At 48.7% G+C, this 23,643-nt stretch overlaps 1 protein-coding gene across 1 annotated transcript in view; it reads right to left on the minus strand.

Annotated features, from left to right (window-relative positions):
• The window catches only part of trappc10 (trafficking protein particle complex subunit 10), a 148,300-nt gene that overhangs the window by 76,857 nt on the left and 47,800 nt on the right, over positions 1-23,643 (minus strand). Inside the window, exons 2-3 of the mRNA XM_087992426.1 lie at positions 8,527-8,608; positions 799-934 (exon numbers count right to left, since the gene is read on the minus strand). Of these exons, the coding sequence (XP_087848552.1) occupies positions 799-934; positions 8,527-8,608 (218 nt within the window). The remainder of the gene's footprint in view (positions 1-798; positions 935-8,526; positions 8,609-23,643) is intronic.

Here is a 23,643-nt window from a genome sequence, read left to right on the forward strand (position 1 = left end):
GCTGCATTAGAACATTATTTCAACGAGCCACCACACACTGCAGCACAGAGGAATTACACAGAGCAGAGGAAAATCACCTATACAGCGCATTCAAAAAGAATGGGTACCCAATGAACACAGCCCACCGATTTCTCAGCAACAAACCCAAACAAGCAGACAAAACATGTCCAGAAACCCTAGCCACTCTCCCCTACATCAAAGACATCTCAGAAACGACTGCCAGACTACTCAGACCCCTTGGCATCATGGTAGCCCACAAACCCACCAACACACTAAAACAGCAACTAATGAACATGAAAGACCCTATACAGACAACAAGCAAAACTAATGTAATTTACAAAATACCGTGCAAGGACTGTGACAAACACTACATTGGACAAACAGGCAGAAAACTAGCCACCAGGATACATGAACATCAACTAGCCACAAAAGACATGACCCTCTCTCACTAGTATCCTCACATACGGATGAGGAAGGACAACACTTCGACTGGGACAACGCATCCATCCTAGAACAAGTCAAACAGAGACATGCACGAGAATTCCGAGAAGCATGGCATTCCAACCGGAACTCTATCAACAAACACATTGACTTGGATTCCATTTACCGCACTCTCAGAAAAAGAACAGGAATTGACATCACCAACCCAAGGAAACCTAAACACATAAATAGAAAGCAGGTCACTAACACCAGTACTTCACCAGAGGCTCACTGATGTTACCTAGTGTGGTGACGAAACATCTGAAAATGGATCTTCCAGCTCAGCGAGCAAACCGACATCCAGGTCACTATACTCACACAGCAGTCTGTCCAGAACAGGTGCAGGAAAGGAAAGGTTAAAAGGGCTCGGTTTCCCTCTTTAGGTATCAGCTCTTCTTTAAACTGAACAAAATTTGCTTCGAGATGGATCATCTTTGGTGGCCGCCCATAGGATCTGGAACAGAGGAGAGAAAATAAAATTAAATATTTTGCTGCCCTACTCTCTCTGACCAGCTGAGAGGTGACCCTCTGCCTCTCTGACCAACCAAAAGCTGCCTCAATCCCACTCCTTCTCCATGACAGATTCCATGAAGTGCACTGTGGGCTAACCGTGTTAATCTCCTTTTCTTTCAGCTCAGTGTTCCCAGTGTGGAACCTGTGCATGCTGCCTATGGATAAACACTGACTGCTCCTCCATACCTCTGCCTCTACAATGTCCGTTCAGCTGGAATGAGACTCTTTCAGATGAATTTATTGAGTGATTATACTCACAGTACAGCCTTGGGAGAAATCATGCTCAGGGCTGATGACACTTTCCTTTTCAATACAACACCGATAGTGCGGCATCTCAATGGTACAACTCTGAGGGGAGCCGACAGCATGTACATGAACATCTGCAGGTGGCCAGGCATGTTTTTTTAATTCACTTGTGGGTCGTGGACATCACTGGCTGCGCCAGCATTTATTGCCTGTCCCTAGTTGCCCTTGAGAGGGTGGGGGTAAGCTGCTTTCTTGAACTGCTGCAGTCCTTGTGCTATGGGTTGACCCACAGTGCCCTTAGGGAAGGAATGCCAGGACTCTAACCCAGCGACACTGAAGGTGATATATTTCCAAGTCCGGATGGTGAGTGGCTTAGAGGGGAACTTGCAGGTGCTGATATTCCCATGTACCTGCTGCCCTTGACCTTCTAGATGGAAGTGGTGGGCTTGAAAGGTGGTGTCTGAGGATCCTTGGTGAATTTCTGCAGTGCACCTTGTGGGTGTTTGTGGACGTGGTGCCAATCAAGCAGGCTGCTTTGACCTGGATGGTGTTGAGCAAACATCCCCACTTCTAACTTTATCACAGAGGGAAGGTCATTGCTGAAGCAGCCGAAGGTGGTTAGGCCTAGGACACGCTCCTGAGGAACTTCTGCAGAGATATCCTGGAGCTGAGATGACTGACCTCCAACAACCATGACCATTCTTCCTGTGTGCCACATACAACTCCAACCACCCTCCAAGAACAAAAGGCACTGATAGAAAGTGATGTGTTAAATAAGGAAGGGTGATGCAAAACAAAACCTTTTCACTCAGCTAACTGTCAGGATATAGACCACACTGCTGCCTGAAAATGTGGAGGCATGTTCAACTGAAGCATTCAAGCGGGGCATTGCATGGTTATTTGAAAAGAACTGGTTTTCAGTGCAGGGAGAAAAGCACGAGATTGGCACTTGATAATGATGCTGACTTGAAACACAGATGCAGGCACGATGGGCTGAGTGGCCTCTTTCTGTGCTGCTGTGATTCTGTAAACCCATCAGCCTTCCACTCGTGAACATCAAAATCCCACTGCCCCTCAGAATTTTTGCAGTTGTTCTCTGTAAGAAATACTCTGCATTTTATTCCTCCTGCCACACTGAACAACCTTACGTCTGCTGGCATTACATTTCATCTGCTGGATTTCTCCCGACTCAGACCTATTTACACAGGCTGTTTGTTGCTAGCCAGCCAGCCCACCTCACATGGTATCGCCAACACCAGGAGCTCCTGCTTTGGTGTGGTATCTTGTCAAGTGTTTTCTGGAAACCCAAATACAGTATGTCTTCATTCCCTTGATCCAAAGATCACATTGCTCCTTCAAACGTATCCCAATACACAAAGGAACCTCGATTATCCGAATGACAGAGGTGGGGAGTATTTTATTTGGTTAATTGAACGTTCGGACAATTAAATGCCAGATAACACAGTTTAGTCAAGCATCAGAACCTTGCCATCTTGTCCAGATAATCTGAAATTTAGATAATCAAATGCCGCATAATCGAGGTTCCTCGGTATTGGCTAAATATGATTTACTTTGCATAAAGACATGCTACTCATCCAATTATCTTGCATTTTTATTACACGGCCAGTCATAACCTCCTTAATAATCAATTCTATCACCTTCCCCATGACAGATGTCACACTAACGAGCCTAAGGTTGCCTACTTTGTTCCTCCCTCCCTTGAATAAAGTAGTGATATTTCTAAATGTATTTCTACAAATATATTTTGACTTTCCAGTCTGTGGAAATGTTCCAGAATCTCGCTAAGTTGAGAAAATTAATGCCTATCCCTCAACTAACAATCTCACTTGTCATCACTTTTAAGAAACAAGGTGAAAGTCCCCTAGACTTCAGAGTCCGGTCAGCCCACAACTCCATTAGCTTACTCACTACCCTTTGCACAGAGACTGTAATGTCATCTCCTCAGTTTGGTCCACAGCCGCTTTGCTGGATATGCCAGGACTGCAGAGATTCGATCTGAATTGTTGCCTGAGATCGCTTAGCTCTTGTTATCACTTGCTGCTTCCACCTTTTGGCATGCAAGTACTCCTCTTCACCAGGTTGACACCTCATCTTCTGGTAAGTCTGCTGCTGCTCCTGGCATGTCCTCCTGCCCTCTTCATTGAACCAGGATTGGTCCCCTGCTTTGATGGTAATAGTAGTATGGTGGCTAAAAGTTGAAATAAGTAAGAAGGTTTGCAGGATCCTTGGGTTTAGAAATAGAGGCATAAGGGTATAAAAGCAAGGAAGTGATGCTACACCTCCACAAGTCATTGGTCAGACCACATTCAGAATATTGTAGACCACATTCTCAGCACCTTATTTAAGGATGGATGTTAAAGCCCTGGAGAGAGAGTGCAAAGGAGATTTACTTGAGTTATTCCAGAAATGAGACGTTTTAGATACAAGGAAAATGTCAAAAAATTGGGCATATTTGAAAGTGAAGTTAGAGGGCGAAAGAGATTTGGTTGGAGAATGGGACTAAATGGGTAGCCCTTTCAGGAGCCGGTACAGACACGATGGGTCGAATGGCCTCCTCTGAACTGTACAATTCTATGATTCTATATTACCAAACTGCCTGACCCTCAGTTACTGAGATTTCTAGTCTTCGTCCCTCAACTTCTAACTCTAGTCCCCAAGATCCCTCCCCTGAGTTCTCCACTTGGTTACCCTGCCTGAATTTCTCCTTCCATGTCTCTCAATGACCTTCATTCATGGCCATCCTTTCACCATCACATGCTGCCTTATTCACGCCATGTATCATTCACTGATAAAGGCCTACACCAATCACTACATTTATCAAATTGCATTCTCCCAGCCTGACCTCCAGCCTTGTAAAAACAATGCCCCGAGTTCAGTCTGCACTTTCAAAATCCCAATTATTGAGTCGTTGTTCCCTACCAAGATGCCACAGCATTTCCTGAGTTACTGATTTGCTCAACCATCTCCTCACCATCACTGATACTCTGAATCTCACTAAAACAGCTATCTCTGTCTGTCTATCTCTGTCCCTGTCTCTGTCTCTCTCTGTGCCTGTCTCTGTCTCTCTCTGTGCCTGTCTCTGTCTCTCTCTATCTGCCTGTGTGATATTATTGACTACAGAACTTTAACAACTGTTCATGGATTGATGAATCAAAGATAAAATTGTCAGACATGGAAAGAAGCAGGATTAGTTGTTTATTCCGGACAGGGTTAAAGGACAAAGACAAGCTTATGCAGGATTTGGAACCAATTAGCCAATGTCTTGGGAAGGAGGGAGTGGAGATCACATAGACAAAGTTGCTTTGACACTGTCCTGATAAACTGGGTGCTTTATGGCCATAAGGACAACTGATTGGCCTGCAGAAGATTTGAAGGAGTTAACCACAGGAAAAGCTGCAACTTCAAACAGACAGACAGTCAAGGCCAAATGGGACAAGGTACAAAGAGGCTGCTTCTGATAAGAATAGACAGGCAGAAGGCCAGAGGAAGACAGCAAGTCAGGCAGCATCAGGAAGTGGAGAAGTTGACGTTTCAGGTATAACTCTTCTTCAGCACAGCTTCTGATAAGAAGGCAAGCTGCAGACTTGCAGTAATTTGGATTAAAAGACTTTTTTTTAAAAAATCATCAATAATAATCTCGAAAACCTCAGGAGAACTTTGATGAAGACCACTGTACAAGGATCACACCCTGAACACTTCCAGAGAGAGACACTTTTGGGTGAAATCTTGGCCAGACTCCATCACTAATCAGGTAAGAGCAAGTTGGGTTGAGGTTTAAACTTGCTTGCTTGAGGGGTCCGATTTTAGTTGCTACATGCAATAAAGTTTAAATCTTTGTTTCAGTACTTGATTGTTTGTGAGGTTTCTTAAGTTTCCGAATTAAAGGTAAAGTTACCCACAACACCGAACCCTCTCTCTTGGTCTCTCTCTCTCTCTGTCTGTCTGTCTGTCTCTCTCTGTCTCTGTGAAGGAACCGGGATATAATGCCCAAGTCAGGATGGCAGGTGGCTTGGTAGGATACTTGCAGGTGGTGGTGTTCCTGTGTCTCTGCTGCCCTTGTCTTTCTATATAGAATCAAATATAGATTTCCTGCCTAAGGAACCTTTATAAATTCCTGCAGTTCATCTTGCAGATAATAGGCTATTACTGAGCATCAATGGGAGAGGGACCAGATTTTGTGGATGCAGTGTCAATCAAATAGACCTCTTTGTCCTGGACAGTGTCAAACTTCTTGAATATTGCTGGGGCTGCCCCCACGTAGGCAAGTGGGGAGTATTCTATCACACTGCTGACTTGTGCCGTATCGATGGTGGACAGGCTCTGGGGAGTCAGGAGGTGAGTTACTCACCACAATATTCATAGCCACTTGAGCTACTCTTGTAGCCACTGTATTAATATGGCCAGTTCAATTCAGTTTCTGGTCAACAGTAATATCCAGGGTGTTGATCATGGGGGCTCAAGTGGTGGTAATATCATTGAATGTCAAGGTGCGATGATTAGATTCTTTCTTGCTGGAAATAGAAACATGGAAATTAGGTACAGGAGGAGGCCATTCAGCCCTTCGGGTCTGCTCCACCATTCAATATGATCGTGGCTGATCATCCAACTCTGGCCCCTGTTCCTGCTTCCTCCCCATATCCCTTGGTCCCTTTTGCCTGAATAATTATATCTAATTCCTTTTTGAAAACATTATGTATTTTACCCTCAACCGCTTTCTGAGGCGTGTAATTTTACAGGTTTGTTTCCCCGCATTTAGTCTGTCTAGTCCAGTTAGAACTTTAAGAGTTTTCTTTGAGATCCTCCTTCATTCTTCAAAACTCCAGTGAATACAATCCTGACCGAGTCAGCTCTCCTCAGATTTCAGTCCTGCCATCCCAGGTTTCAGTCTGGTAAAACTTCACTGCACTCCCACCACAGCTAGAACATCCTTCCTCAGATAAGGAGAACAAATCTACACACAATACTCCAGGTGTGGTCTCACCAAAGCCCTGTATAATTACAGCAAAACAAACCCTTCTTGTTATACTCGAATCCTCATGCTATGAAGACCAACAGACCATTTACCTACTTCACCATCTGCTGACCCTGCATGCTGACTTTCAGTGAATGGTGTACAAGAATATTCATATGTCTTGTCACCTCCTTTCCCAATCCCTCGCCATTCAGATTATAACCCATTAGTATCATTAGTCCCAAAGTGGATAACCTCAGATTGTCATCTGCCATGCATTGCGCCACTCCCTCAGCCTGTCCAAATCACAGTGAAGCACCTCTGCACCATCCTCACAGCTCACCCTCCCACCCAGCTTTGTGTCATCTGCAAACATTGAGATGTTAAATTTAGTTTAATCTAAATTGTTGATATACCATATCAGCTCCAGTCCTATGTACATTAATTTTATATGCTAAAAGAAAAATTGTCTGGTATTTGTATGGCATGGAGGTTACTTGTCACTTCACAGCCCATGCCTAGACATTGTCCCTATCTAAATGCAGCAAGACCAGACAGTGTCAGTATCTGAGGTGTCACAAAATGGTGCAGAACATTACATAATGATCAGTGAACATGGCCACTTCTGACCTTACCACGGAGGAAAGGTCATTGATAAGGCAGCTGGAGGAGGTTAGGCCTACCCTGAGGATCTCCTGCAGCTGAGATGACTGACCTTGACCAACCAAAACCATCTTCCTCTGTGTCAGATATGACTCCAACTGTCCCCGGGTAAGGCCCTCATCTCCACGCTGCTATGTCCAAGAGATGCAGCCTTGATAGTATGTCAAGATAACTGGATCGGCTATTCATGAGTAGATCTAGCTGAGCCAATAAATGTCCAACTCTTCCACCTATTCTTACACCATCATCCTTGGACATAAAGCTAACCCTGGCTTCTTTTCTCAAATACAAGCAAACTAACAGTCTTACTTGCCCAGGCCACACACCCCTCCAACAGCAGGTGTGAGGAGCACATGGAGGAACTTTAAGATCAAGCTGTTGCTGTTTCCCGCCCTTTCTTTAGTACAATGAGCTAAATCTTCACACCTGACTCCCCCAGCCTTATCCAACCCTGCATCCTCACCTCCTTCCACAGTTCCTCTCCAATCCGGGCATCAAGGGTCATGGGGAAAAGGGAGGAAAGTGGAGTTGAGGAAGATCAGATCAGCAACTATCTAATTGAATTGGATGGGCTGATTGACCTAATTCTCCTACATTTTATGAATTTACAGTTTCAGACATTTAATCTGGAAGAGCTTCATCAACCACGATATTTTTCTTAAACTGATTTGCAGGATCTGGGTAGCACTGGCAATCTCAGTGTTTACTGCTTGCCTCTCCAGTGGTTCTGCTAAGGTGGTGATACATGAAGGGAGTTAAGAGCTGGTCATGATCCTGTGGGACTAGAGTTACATGTAGCCTGAGTTGAGTAAGGAGAACTGATGGGCTTCCCTCCCTAAGCTGAATTGCATCAACACAAACACACGCTCCCTGGACTGTCAGTCCCAGGGTTTCAGTTAGTACTATAACAATGAAATGGACAAAGCCTGGGTGACAGTAGTGACTACCTTAACAGCAAACAGTTAACACTCAGGCAGTGAGTATACTACCCTGAAGTGTAAAGAAAATCACCAGAGATTGGTCTCCCCTGGGCAATGGTCCTATAAGTGCAGACTGGACACAAGTGGTTCCAAGTTGAAAGTAGAAACAAAAAACGCCAGATATTCTAAATGGATCAAAGAAAAAGACCAACACCTTCAGGTCAGGTGGCCTTTCAACAGAATACCAATTTAACCTAAAACGTTAATTCTGTTTCTGTGTACAGACTCTTCCTGACCAGTTGATTATTTCCAACATTTTCTGGTATTACAGATTTCCAGCATCCACAGCATTTTCATTGAGGATCTAACGCTGGCTGTGCCAATTTGGGGCACTTTCCTCAAGGCAAGGCAAGGCAATAACTTGGGAAAGGGATAGAGTCTCCTCATATATCTGGGTCAGAGACTGAAGCGGGACAGAGGAAGGAACCAATCTTGCAGGAAAAGAGTTTTCTGGAAAGCAGTGTGGTAAATCCATTTCCTGCCAGGATTCCTCTCTCAGACTCAGAGAAAGGAAAAGGCAATGACACCCACATGCCAGGGACAGTCTCAGAATTGTGTAAAATGCAAATAGCTTGATGTTCTGGGAATGAGTCTGTAACCTACAGCATTCTGCAGCCAGCTGACACCTAATGAAATAGGTAAATGGAGGATAAACTACTCCAGATACAATACCTTCTCCATTCCATTGGCTCTCGTGGAAGTTGCTGCATGAGTATCGAGTAAACAGAGGAAAAGAGGGCCTGGTCACCTGCACCTAAACACAGGAGAGAGAAAACAATAGGGACTTAAATCACAATTTCCATAGTCAGACACAATCCCTCTGAACCATCAACTGCTTAGCAAAGCCTATTCCCTCTCAACTCAGTGAAACAGTCAGCTCTCCCCAATATCACACAGACCACATTATGATAAACATCTGACAGGATACAGTGGACAGCATGGTGGCTGAGTGGTTAGCACTGCTGCCTCACAGCACCAGAACCTGGGCTAGATTCAAGCCTCAGATAACTATCTGTGTGGAATTTGCACATTCTCCATGTGTCTGCATGGGTTTTCTCCTGGTATTGTGGCTTCCTCTCAAAGTCCAAGGATATCCAGGTTAGGTAGGCTGGACATGCTAAATTGAACACATAGTGTCCAGGAATGTGCAGGCTTGGTGGATTAGCCATGGGAAATACAGCATTACGGGGATAGGTGATGCTCTTCAGAGGGTTGGTGCAGACTCGATGGGCTGAATGGCCTCTGTGTGTATGTAGTGAGTCTATGATTCTATGACATTACCAGTTATAATTGAAGTCCATCTGCCCATTCACACATTCAAACAGAGCAGAATGCAATAACTATCTTTACCCTGGCATTTCAAAAAAGGTGCTGCAAATATTTACAACTAGGGGGCACATGTTTAAGGCGAGAGGGGGGAAGTTCAAAGGAGATGTGAGGGGCAAGCTGTTTGTTTTTTTACACAGACAGTGGTAGGAGTGTGGCACGTGCGGCCGGGGTGGTGATGGAGGTACATACAATAGGGGCACTGGTATCATATATCGCACACCGTGGGTCGAACGTTCCTGTGCTGTACCGGTCTATGTATTCAGGTATCTGTTATTCTGTATATAAACCACCTGAACCTCGAATAGATTCCAGTCTGTAATTCACTCCCAGGTATCCGCTATTCTATAAATAAACTACCCTGCATCAGTTGATTAGATTCCAATCTGGAGGTGATTCCTTGGTGTCAGTACCAAGGTTTTACACTGTGAATTCTAAATAACAGAGGGCAGATGTGTCAATGCTAAGACCAACAGAGATGGCATTTTGAACAAAATCATGAACCGGATGCTTTCTGTCTTCACAAATTTCTGTAGAGGTTATCAAGACCAAGGTTAATGTTTGTGGAATTCGAGGGAATGTTGTCTGAGAGAGATCAGAGGTCTCTGCTCTGGTTACAGCTGAGATGAATGATGAAAGAGTCATGCCAATAGGCTGGGGGATGTGCGAGTACGCTGCATGTACAGAGCAGGGAGAGAGACAACCTGATGCTAATCTATGACTTTGAACTCAGTGTTTTAGTGGCAATGACTGTGGCTAAACCTGAATGGCTAAATTCCAACAAGAACATTCAGGAGAGATGACACCGGTTCAGGAAGTGATACAGCACTGTAGGACTTGCGAGGGAAGGGAGTGTTGAATGGGGGATGTACAGATAATATTGTAAATGCTAGGTTTGCTGAGGGCAGCAAGGATAGCAATTTCAAAAGAGGCAGGAATCAAAGAGAGGGAAGTATTTCTCACTATTACCAAATTTAAAGTAAGCTACGGACAGTGAAACAACAAAGAATCTAGGGAGCAGGAGGAGGATCTTCGGCCCTTTGAACCGTTCAATCTGATCATGGGCAGGCGATGGCCTAGTGATATTATAAGAAATAGGAGTGGAATGGGTCATTCGGCCCATCGAGTCCACTCCACCATTCAATCATGGCTGATGGGCATTTCAACGTCACTTACCCGCACTCGCCCTGTATTATCACTGGACTGTTAATCCAGAGACCCAGGTGGGTGGTAGGATTTGAATTCAATAAAAATCAAGAGTCCAGTGGTGACCATGAATCCATTGCTGACTGTTGGAAAAACCCACCTGGGTCACTATTGTCCTTTAGGGAAGGAAACTGCCATCCTTACCTGGTCTGGTGTACATGTGACTCCAGACCCACAGCAATGTGGTTGACTATTAACTACCCTCTGGGCAATTAGGGATGGGCAATAAATGCTGCCAAACCAGTGACGCCCTCATCCTATGAATGAGTTCAAAAAGACTGATCCTTTATCTCATTGTCAGACTCCTGCTTTCACCCATTATGTCTTGATGCCTTTGAAATCTATCAATTATCTTTCTCTTTCTTCAGTATACTCGGACAATGGCTTGTCCTCTACAGCCTTCTGTGGTAGAGAATTTCACAGGTTCATTACCCTGTGAGCGAAAAAATGTTTCCTCCAGCTCAGTATGAAATGGTCTACCCCACCTCCTGTTTTGCAGGAAGGGAGAATCAGGAGGAATTCAAGTCAGCAGAGGAAGAGGCAAAAGCTTAACATTGTGAATAAAACTGACAAGGATAGAACCCCCTTGGTGCTTACCTTCCACCCTATCAACCTTCGCATAAATCAAATCATCCGCCGACATTTCCGCCACCTCCAAAAAGACGCCACCACCAGGGATATATTTCCCTCCCTGCCCCTTTCCGCAAAGACCGTTCCCTCCATGACTACCTGGTCAGGTCCATGTCCCCAACAACCCACCCTCCCGTCCTGACACCTTCCCTGCCACCGCAGGAATTGCAAAACCTGCGCCCACACCTCCTCCCTAACCTCTATCCAAGGCCCTAAAGCAGCCTTCCATATCCATCAAAGTTTTACCTGCACATCCACTAATATCATTTATTGTATCCATTGCTCCCGATGCGGTCTCCTCTACATTGGGGAGACTGGGCGCCTCCTAGCAGAGTGCTTTAGGGAACATCTCCGGGACACCCGCACCAATCAACCAAACCGCCCTGTGGCCCAACATTTCAACTCCCCCTCCCACTCTGCCGAGGACATGGAGGTCCTGGGCCTCCTTCACCGCCGCTCCCTCACCACCAGACGCCTGGAGGAAGAACGCCTCATCTTCTGCCTCGGAACACTTCAACCCCAGGGCATCAATGTGGACTTCAACAGCTTCCTCATTTCCCCTTCCCCCAGCTCACCCTAGTTCCAAACTTCCAGCTCAGCACTGTCCCCATGACTTGTCCCATCTGCCTAACTTCCTTTCCACCTATCCACTCCACCCTCCTCTCTGACCTATCACCTTCACCCCACCCCCATTCACAGCACTCTTTACTACCTTCCCCCACCCTCCTTCCTGACCTATCACCTCCATCCCCACCCCCACTCACCTATTGTACTCTATGCTACCCTCCTCTCATTTATCTCTCCACCCTGCAGGCTCTCTGCCTCTATTCCTGATGGAGGGCTTTTGCCCGAAACGTCTATTTTCCTGCTCCTCCAATGCTGCCTGACCTGCTGTGCTTTTCCAGCACCGCTCTAATCCAGAATCTGGTTTCCAGCATCTGCAGTCATTTGTTTTTACCTAAAACCGACATTAATACAACCACAGGAAGGTGAAACAAAATTCAGAAGAAAGGTCAGTGAGCTCGAAACACTGGCTCTGCCTACCCTCCACAGATGGTGCCAGGAGTGCGGAGGATTCCCAGCACTTGTTTCTTGATTACAAGAGAAACCTGAGAGAACAGGAGATGCAAGGGGGGAATGAACGTGTATGATGCCCTGTAGGAGAGTGCAGTGGGTAGGATGAGCTACTCAAGTTGTAAATTTGCACTTGCAGTGTGTATGTGTGTTTCTCTTTGCTTTACTCCAGATCCTAAGCTACTCTCCCCACCCCTCCCCTCAGGGTAAGAATAGACAGTGACAGATAACTGACCTGACAGGAGGCTGGTACTGGGAGCTGGTGGAAAATCAATCAAGCAATGGAGATGATAAACTGACAAGATCAGCTCAAAGGGCTGAATTGCCAAGCCCAGGGAGTGACATCACAAATCAGGCAGAACATGGAGCGGTTGCTAAGAGCAACACCTTGTCCAGCTGAAATGATGCCAGTTCAATACGGGAGAACAACAACAGCAAAGTGGCATTATTTCAGCTTCAATGAGGTTGGTCCGGGCAGAACTAAAAAGCACACCTGTAAGTATCATTTCAGAAAAGAGTTATTGATATCTAATCATACAACTTTGCTCTTTCACATGCCACAGGAAAATAATACATCAAATGATACAAAAACACACATGGGCCACAATAGCAAGATAGAGTGCAGAGGGAAAGAGGTACAATACTGTACTCCAGTGTTATACAGAGACAGACCTGTCCCCACCAGTACTGCAGATTAGATTAGATTAATTAAATTAGATTAGATTACAGTGTGGAAACAGGCCCTTCGGCCCAACAAGACCACACCGACCCGCCGAAGCGCAACCCACCCAGACATTCCCCTACATTTACCCCTGCACCCGAACACTACGGCAATTTAGCATGGCCAATTCATCGAACATGCACATTTTTGGATTGTCGGAGGTAACCGGAGCACCCGGAGGAAACCCATGCAGACACGGGGAGAATGTGCAAACTCCACACAGTCAGTCGCCTGAGGCGGGAATACAACCCAGGTCTCTGGTGCAGTGAGACAGCAGTGCTAACCACTGTGCCACGGTGTTGCCCACTACAGTACCCCAGGGTTATACAGTGACAGACCAGCCCCCACCAGTACTGCACCCATGCCGCCAACTGCTATACCCCAGGGTTATACAGTGAGGCCTGTCCCCACCAGTACTGAACCTTAGTGTTATACAGTGACAGACCTGTCCCCACCAGTACTGTACCCCAGTGATATACAGTGACAGACCTGCCCCCACCAGTACTGTACCCCAGTGTTATACAGAGACAGACCTGTCCCCACCAGTACTGTATCCCAGTATTATACAGTGACAGACCTGTCACCACCAGTACTGTACCCCAGTGTTACACAGTGACAGACCTATCCCCATCCCAGTACTGTACCCCAGTGTTATACACTGACAGACCGGTCCCCACCAGTACTGTACCCCAGTGTTATACAGGGACAGACCTGTCACCACCAGTACTGCACCCCAGTGTTATACAGACACAGACCTGTCCCCCCACCAGTACTGTACCCCAGGTTTATACAGTGACGGACCTGTCACCACCAGAACTGTATCCCAGTGTTATACAGGAACAACCTGTGCCCACGAGTACTATACCCCAGTGTTACAGACACAGAACCTGTGCCCACCAATACTGTACCCTTGGGTTATACAGTGACAGACCTGTCCCTACCAGTACTGTACCCCAGTGTTACACAGCAATAGCTGGAAATGTGTTGCTGGAAAAGCGCAGCAGGTCAGGCAGCATCCAGGGAACAGGAGAATCAACGTTTTGGGCATAAGCCCTTCTTCAGGAATTCCTGAAGAAGGGCTTATGCCTGAAACGTTGATTCTCCTGTTCCCTGGATGCTGCCTGACCTGCTGCGCTTTTCCAGCAACACATTTCCAGCTCTGATCTCCAGCATCTGCAGACCTCACTTTCTCCTTACACACCAATAGACCAAGCCCTACCAGTACTGTAACCCAGAGTTATACAAACACAGCCCTATCCCCAAGCCAGTACTGTACCCCAGTGTTATACAGTGACAGACCTGTCCCTACCAGTACTGTACCCCAGTGTTACACACCAATAGACCAAGCCCCACCAGTACTGTATCCCAGTGTTATACAGACAAACACCTGTCCCCACCAGCACTGTATGCCAGTGTTATAGAGTGACAGACGCGTCCCCACCCCAGTACTGTACCCCAGAGTTATACAGTTACAGACCTGTCCCCACCAGTACTGTACCCCAGTGTTACACAGTGACAGACCTATCCCCACCAGTACTGTACCCCAGTGTTATACAGAGACAGACCTGTCCCCACCTGTACTGTACCCCAGTGTTATCGAGTGACAAAACCTGTCCCCACCAGTACTGTACCCCAGTGTTATACAATGACACACCTATCACCACCAGTACTGTACCCCAGTGTTATACTGGGAGAGACCTGTCCCTACCAGTACTGTACCCCAGTGTTACACACCAATAGACCAAGCCCCACCAGTACTGTATCCCAGAGTTATACAGACACAGACCTGTCACCACCAGCACTGAATCCCAGTGTTATACAGGGTCAGACCTGTCCCCATCAGTACTGTACCCCAGTGTTATACAGTGACAGACCTGTCCCCACCTGTACTGTACCCCAGTGTTATACAGTAAAAGACCTGTCCCCACCAGTATTGTACCCCAGTGTTATACAGAGACAGACCTGCCCCCACCAGTACTGTACCCCAGTGTTATACACTGACAGACCTGTCCCCACCAGTACTGTACCCCAGTGTTACACAGTCACAGACCTGTCCCCACCAGTACTGTACCCCAGTGTTATACAGTGACAGACCTGTCCCCACCACTACTGTACCTCAGTGCTATACACTGACAGACCTGTCCCCACCAGTACTGTACCTCAGTATTATACACTGACAGACCTGTCCCCACCAGTACTGTACCCCAGTGTTATACAGAGACAGACCTGCCCCCACCAGTACTGTACCCCAGTGTTATACAGTGACAGACCTGTCCCCACCAGTACTGTACCCCAGTGTTATGCAAGGACAGACCTGCCCCCACCAGTACTGTACCCCAGTGTTATACAGGGACAGACCTGCCCCCACCACAACTGTACCCCAGTGTAATACAGGGACAGACCTGCCCCCACCAGTACTGTACCCCAGTGTTATACAGTGACAGACCTGCCCCCACCAGTACTGTACCCAGTGTTATACAGTGACAGACCTGTCCCCACCAGTACTGTACCCCAGTGTTATACAAGGACAGACCCGGCCCCACCAGTACTGTACCCCAGTGTTATACAGTGACAGACCTGTCCCCACCAGTACTGTACCCCAGTGTTATAGAGGGACAGACCTGTCCCCACCAGTACTGTACCACAGTGTTATACAGGGACAGACCTGCCCCCACCAGTACTGTACCCCAATGTTACACAGGGACAGACCTGCCCCCACCAGTACTGTACCCCGGTGTTATACAGGGACAGACCTGCCCCTACCAGTACTGTACCCCAGTGTTATACAATGACAGACCTGTCCCCACCAGTACTGTACCCCAGTGTTATACAGGGACAGACCTGTCCCCACCAGTACTGTCCCCCAGTGTTATGCACTGACAGACCTGTCCCCACCAGTACTGTCCCCCAGTGTTATACAGTGACAGACCTGTCCCCACCAGTACTGTCCCCCAGTGTTATACAGTGACAGACCTGTCCCCACCAGTACTGTACCCCAGTGTTATACAGGGACAGACCTGTCCCCACCAGTGCTTTATCCCAAAGTTATACAGAGACAGACCTGTCCCCACCAGTGCTTTATCCCAAAGTTATACAGGGACAGACCTGTCCCCACCAGTACTGTACCCCAGTGTTATAGAGGGACAGACCTGTCCCCACCAGGACTGTACCCCACTGTTATACAGGGACAGACCTGTCCCCACCAGTACTGTACCCCAGTGTTATACAGTGACAGACCTGTCCCCACCAGTACTGTACCCCAGTGTTATACAGTGACAGACCTGTCCCCACCAGTGCTTTATCCCAAAGTTATACACGGACAGACCTGTCCCCACCAGTACTGTACCCCAGTGTTATACAGGGACAGACCTGTCCCCACCAGTACTGTACCCCAGTGTTATACAGTGACAGACCTGTCCCCACCAGTACTGTACCCCAGTGTTATAGAGGGACAGACCTGTCCCCACCAGGACTGTACCCCACTGTTATACAGGGACAGACCTGTCCCCACCAGTACTGTACCCCAGTGTTATACAGTGACAGACCTGTCCCCACCAGTACTGTACCCAGTGTTATACAGTGAGGACCTGCCCCCACCAGTACTGTATCACAGTATTATACAGTGACAGACCTGTCACCACCAGTACTGTACCCCAGTGTTATACACTGACAGACCGGTCCCCACCAGTACTGTACCCCAGTGTTATACAGGGACAGACCTGTCACCACCAGTACTGCACCCCAGTGTTATACAGACACAGACCTGTCCCCCCACCAGTACTGTACCCCAGGTTTATACAGTGACGGACCTGTCACCACCAGAACTGTATCCCAGTGTTATACAGGAACAACCTGTGCCCACGAGTACTATACCCCAGTGTTACAGACACAGAACCTGTGCCCACCAATACTGTACCCTTGGGTTATACAGTGACAGACCTGTCCCTACCAGTACTGTACCCCAGTGTTACACAGCAATAGCTGGAAATGTGTTGCTGGAAAAGCGCAGCAGGTCAGGCAGCATCCAGGGAACAGGAGAATCAACGTTTTGGGCATAAGCCCTTCTTCAGGAATTCCTGAAGAAGGGCTTATGCCTGAAACGTTGATTCTCCTGTTCCCTGGATGCTGCCTGACCTGCTGCGCTTTTCCAGCAACACATTTCCAGCTCTGATCTCCAGCATCTGCAGACCTCACTTTCTCCTTACACACCAATAGACCAAGCCCTACCAGTACTGTAACCCAGAGTTATACAAACACAGCCCTATCCCCAACCCAGTACTGTACCCCAGTGTTATACAGTGACAGACCTGTCCCTACCAGTACTGTACCCCAGTGTTACACACCAATAGACCAAGCCCCACCAGTACTGTATCCCAGTGTTATACAGACAAACACCTGTCCCCTCCAGCACTGTATGCCAGTGTTATAGAGTGACAGACGCGTCCCCACCCCAGTACTGTACCCCAGAGTTATACAGTTACAGACCTGTCCCCACCAGTACTGTACCCCAGTGTTACACAGTGACAGACCTATCCCCACCAGTACTGTACCCCAGTGTTATACAGAGACAGACCTGTCCCCACCTGTACTGTACCCCAGTGTTATCGAGTGACAAAACCTGTCCCCACCAGTACTGTACCCCAGTGTTATACAATGACACACCTATCACCACCAGTACTGTACCCCAGTGTTATACTGGGAGAGACCTGTCCCTACCAGTACTGTACCCCAGTGTTACACACCAATAGACCAAGCCCCACCAGTACTGTATCCCAGAGTTATACAGACACAGACCTGTCACCACCAGCACTGAATCCCAGTGTTATACAGGGTCAGACCTGTCCCCATCAGTACTGTACCCCAGTGTTATACAGTGACAGACCTGTCCCCACCTGTACTGTACCCCAGTGTTATACAGTAAAAGACCTGTCCCCACCAGTATTGTACCCCACTGTTATACAGAGACAGACCTGCCCCCACCAGTACTGTACCCCAGTGTTATACACTGACAGACCTGTCCCCACCAGTACTGTACCCCAGTGTTACACAGTCACAGACCTGTCCCCACCAGTACTGTACCCCAGTGTTATACAGTGACAGACCTGTCCCCACCACTACTGTACCTCAGTGCTATACACTGACAGACCTGTCCCCACCAGTACTGTACCTCAGTGTTATACACTGACAGACCTGTCCCCACCAGTACTGTACCCCAGTGTTATACAGAGACAGACCTGCCCCCACCAGTACTGTACCCCAGTGTTATACAGTGACAGACCTGTCCCCACCAGTACTGTACCCCAGTGTTATGCAAGGACAGACCTGCCCCCACCAGTACTGTACCCCAGTGTTATACAGGGACAGACCTGCCCCCACCAGTACTGTACCCCAGTGTTATACAGTGTCAGACCTGCCCCCACCAGTACTGTACCCAGTGTTATACAGTGACAGACCTGTCCCCACCAGTACTGTACCCCAGTGTTATACAAGGACAGACCCGGCCCCACCAGTACTGTACCCCAGTGTTATACAGTGACAGACCTGTCCCCACCAGTACTGTACCCCAGTGTTATAGAGGGACAGACCTGTCCCCACCAGGACTGTACCACAGTGTTATACAGGGACAGACCTGCCCCCACCAGTACTGTACCCCAATGTTACACAGGGACAGACCTGCCCCCACCAGTACTGTACCCCGGTGTTATACAGGGACAGACCTGCCCCCACCAGTACTGTACCCCAGTGTTATACAATGACAGACCTGTCCCCACCAGTACTGTACCCCAGTGTTATACAGGGACAGATCTGTCCCCACCAGTACTGTACCCCAGTGTTATGCACTGACAGACCTGTCCCCACCAGTACTGTCCCCCAGTGTTATACAGTGACAGACCTGTCCCCACCAGTACTGTCCCCCAGTGTTATACAGTGACAGACCTGTCCCCACCAGTACTGTACCCCAGTGTTATACAGGGACAGACCTGTCCCCACCAGTACTGTCCCCCAGTGTTATACACTGACAGACCTGTCCCCACCAGTACTGTACCCCAGTGTTACACAGTCACAGACCTGTCCCCACCACTACTGTACCTCAGTGCTATACACTGACAGACCTGTCCCCACCAGTACTGTGCCCAAGTGTTATACAGAGACAGACATGTTCCCACCTGTACTGTACCCCAGTGTTACACAGTCACAGACCTGTCCCCACCAGTATTGTACCCCAGTGTTATACAGTGACAGACCTGTCCCCACCAGTACTGTACCCCAGTGTTATACAGAGACAGACCTGTCCCCACCAGTGCTTTATCCCAAAGTTATACAGGGACAGACCTGCCCCCACCAGTACTGTACCCCAGTGTTATACAGAGACAGACCTGTCCCCACCTGTACTGTACCCCAGTGTTATGCAAGGACAGACCTGCCCCCACCAGTACTGTACCCCAGTGTTATACAGGGACAGACCTGCCCCCACCACAACTGTACCCCAGTGTAATACAGGGACAGACCTGCCCCCACCAGTACTGTACCCCAGTGTTATACAGTGACAGACCTGCCCCCACCAGTACTGTACCCAGTGTTATACAGTGACAGACCTGTCCCCACCAGTACTGTACCCCAGTGTTATACAAGGACAGACCCGGCCCCACCAGTACTGTACCCACTGTTATACAGTGACAGACCTGTCCCCACCAGTACTGTACCCCAGTGTTATAGAGGGACAGACCTGTCCCCACCAGTACTGTACCACAGTGTTATACAGGGACAGACCTGCCCCCACCAGTACTGTACCCCAATGTTACACAGGGGCAGACCTGCCCCCACCAGTACTGTACCCCGGTGTTATACAGGGACAGACCTGCCCCCACCAGTACTGTACCCCAGTGTTTTCCAATGACAGACCTGTCCCCACCAGTACTGTACCCCAGTGTTATACAGTGACAGACCTGTCCCCACCTGTACTGTACCCCAGTGTTATACAGGGCAGACCTGTCCCCCACCAGTACTGTAACCCAGTGTTATACAGAGACAGACCTGCCCCCACCAGTACTGTACCCCAGTGTCATACAGGGACAAACCTGCCCCCACCACTACTTTACCCCAGTGTTATACAAGGACAGACCTGCCCCCACCAGTACTGTACCCCAGTGTTATACAGGGACAGACCTGTCCCCACCAGTACTGTCCCCCAGTGTTATGCACTGACAGACCTGTCCCCACCAGTACTGTCCCCCAGTGTTATACAGTGACAGACCTGTCCCCACCAGTACTGTCCCCCAGTGTTATACAGTGACAGACCTGTCCCCACCAGTACTGTCCCCCAGTGCTATACACTGACAGACCTGTCCCCACCAGTACTGTACCCCAGTGTTATACAGGGACAGACCTGTCCCCACCACTACTGTACCTCAGTGCTATACACTGACAGACCTGTCCCCACCAGTACTGTACCCCAGTGTTATAGAGGGACAGACCTGTCCCCACCAGGACTGTACCCCACTGTTATACAGGGACAGACCTGTCCCCACCAGTACTGTACCCCAGTGTTATACAGTGACAGACCTGTCCCCACCAGTACTGTACCCCAGTGTTATACAGTGACAGACCTGTCCCCACCAGTGCTTTATCCCAAAGTTATACACGGACAGACCTGTCCCCACCAGTACTGTACCCCACTGTTATACAGGGACAGACCTGTCCCCACCAGTACTGTACCCCAGTGTTATACAGTGACAGACCTGTCCCCACCAGTACTGTACCCCAGTGTTATAGAGGGACAGACCTGTCCCCACCAGTACTGTACCCCAGTGTTATACAGTGACAGACCTGTCCCTACCAGTACTGTACCCCAGTGTTACACACCAATAGACCAAGCCCCACCAGTACTGTCTCCCAGTGTTATACAGACAAATACCTGTCCCCACCAGCACTGTATGCCAGTGTTATAGAGTGACAGACGCGTCCCCACCCCAGTACTGTACCCCAGAGTTATACAGTTACAGACCTGTCCCCACCAGTACTGTACCCCAGTGTTATACAGAGACAGACCTGTCCCCACCTGTACTGTACCCCAGTGTTATCGAGTGACAAAACCTGTCCCCACCAGTACTGTACCCCAGTGTTATACAATGACACACCTATCACCACCAGTACTGTACCCCAGTGTTATACAGAGACAGACCTGTCCCCACCTGTACTGTACCCCAGTGTTATAGAGACAGACCTGTCCCCACCTGTAATGTACCCCAGTGTTATCGAGTGACAAAACCTGTCCCCACCAGTACTGTACCCCAGTGTTATACAATGACACACCTATCACCACCAGTACTGTACCCCAGTGTTATACTGGGACAGACCTGTCCCCACCAGTACTGTACCCCAGTGTAATACAGAGACAGACCTGTCCCCACCAGTACTGTACCCCAGTGTGATACAGAGACAGACCTGCCCCCACCAGTACTGTATCCCAGTGTTATACAGTGACAGACCTGTCCCCACCTGTACTGTACCCCAGTGTTATACAGGGCAGACCTGTCCCCCACCAGTACTGTAACCCAGTGTTATACAGAGACAGACCTGCCCCCACCAGTACTGTACCCCAGTGTCATACAGGGACAAACCTGCCCCCACCACTACTTTACCCCAGTGTTATACAAGGACAGACCTGTCCCCACCAGTATTGTCCCCCAGTGTTATACACTGACAGACCTGTCCCCACCAGTACTGTACCCCAGTGTATTACAGGGACAGACCTGTCCCCACCAGTACTGTCCCCCAGTGTTATACACTGACAGACCTGTCCCCACCAGTACTGTACCCCAGTGTTACACAGTCACAGACCTGTCCCCACCAGTACTGTACCCCAGTGTTATACAGTGACAGACCTGTCCCCACCACTACTGTTCCTCAGTGCTATACACTGACAGACCTGTCCCCACCAGTACTGTACCTCAGTGTTATACACTGACAGACCTGTCCCCACCAGTACTGTACCCCAGTGTTATACAGAGACAGACCTGTCCCCACCAGTGCTTTATCCCAAAGTTATACAGGGACAGACCTGTCCCCACCAGTACTGTACCCCAGTGTTATAGAGGGACAGACCTGTCCCCACCAGGACTGTAACCCACTGTTATACAGGGACAGACCTGTCCCCACCAGTACTGTACCCCAGTGTTATACAGTGACAGACCTGTTCCCACCAGTACTGTACCCCAGTGTTATACAGTGACAGACCTGTCCCCACCAGTGCTTTATCCCAAAGTTATACACGGACAGACCTGTCCCCACCAGTACTGTACCCCACTGTTATACAGGGACAGACCTGTCCCCACCAGTACTGTACCCCAGTGTTATACAGTGACAGACCTGTCCCCACCAGTAATGTACCCCAGTGTTATAGAGGGACAGACCTGTCCCCACCAGTACTGTACCCCACTGTTATACAGGGACAGACCTGTCCCGACCAGTACTGCACCCCAGTGTTATACAGAGACAGACCTGTCCCCACCAGTGCTTTATCCCAAAGTTATACAGAGACAGACCTGTCCCCACCAGTACTGTACCCTTGTGTTCTAGAGGGACAGACTTGTCCCCACCAGTATTGTACCCCAGTGTTATACACTGACAGACCTGTCCCCACCTGTACTGTACCCCAGTGTTATACAGTGACAGACCTGTCCCCAACAATCCTACACCCCAGTGTTATACAGGGACAGACCTGTCCCCACCAGTACTGTACCCCAGTGTTATACAGGGACAGACCTGTCCCCACCAGTACTGTACCCCAGTGTTATACAGAGACAGACCTGTCCCCACCAGTACTGTACCCCAGTGTTACACACTGACAGACCTGTCCCCACCAGTACCGTACCCCAGTGTTATACAGAGACAGACCTGTCCCCACCTGTACTGTACCCCAGTGTTATACAGGGACAGACCCGTCCCCACCTGTACTGTACCCCAGTGTTATACAGTGACAGACCTGTCCCCACCAGTACTGTACCCCAGTGTTATACACTGACAGACCTGTCCCCACCTGTACTGTACCCCAGTATTATACAGGGACAGACCTGTCCCCACCAGTACCGTACCCCAGTGTTATACAGAGACAGACCTGTCCCCACCAGTATTGTACCCCAGTGTTATACACTGACAGACCTGTCCCCACCTGTACTGAACCCCAGTGTTATACAGTGACAGACCTGTCCCCACCAGTACTGTACCCCAGTGTTACAGTGACAGAGCTGTCCCCACCAGTACTGTCCCCCAGTGTTATACAGTGACAGACCTGTCCCCACCAGTACTGTACCCCAGTGTTATACAGGGACAGACCTGTCCCCACCAGTACTGTACCCCACTGTTATACAGGGACAGACCTGTCCCCACCAGTACTGTACCCCAGTGTTATACAGTGACAGACCTGTCCCCACCAGTACTGTACCCCAGTGTTATACAGGGACAGACCTGTCCCCACCAGTACTGTACCCCACTGTTATACAGGGACAGACCTGTCCCCACCAGTACTGTACCCCAGTGTTATACAGTGACAGACCTGTCCCCACCAGTACTGTACCCCAGTGTTATAGAGGGACAGACCTGTCCCCACCAGTACTGTACCCCACTGTTATACAGGGACAGACCTGTCCCCACCAGTACTGCACCCCAGTGTTATACAGAGACAGACCTGTCCCCACCAGTGCTTTATCCCAAAGTTATACAGAGACAGACCTGTCCCCACCAGTACTGTACCCCAGTGTTATACAGTGACAGACCTGTCCCCACCAGTACTGTACCCCACTGTTATACAGGGACAGACCTGTCCCCACCAG

The sequence above is a fragment of the Chiloscyllium plagiosum genome, unplaced genomic scaffold (assembly GCF_037043375.1).
Source record: "Chiloscyllium plagiosum isolate Xiang-an unplaced genomic scaffold, Cpla_swu_hap1 HiC_scaffold_12, whole genome shotgun sequence".
Lineage (NCBI taxonomy): Eukaryota > Metazoa > Chordata > Chondrichthyes > Orectolobiformes > Hemiscylliidae > Chiloscyllium > Chiloscyllium plagiosum.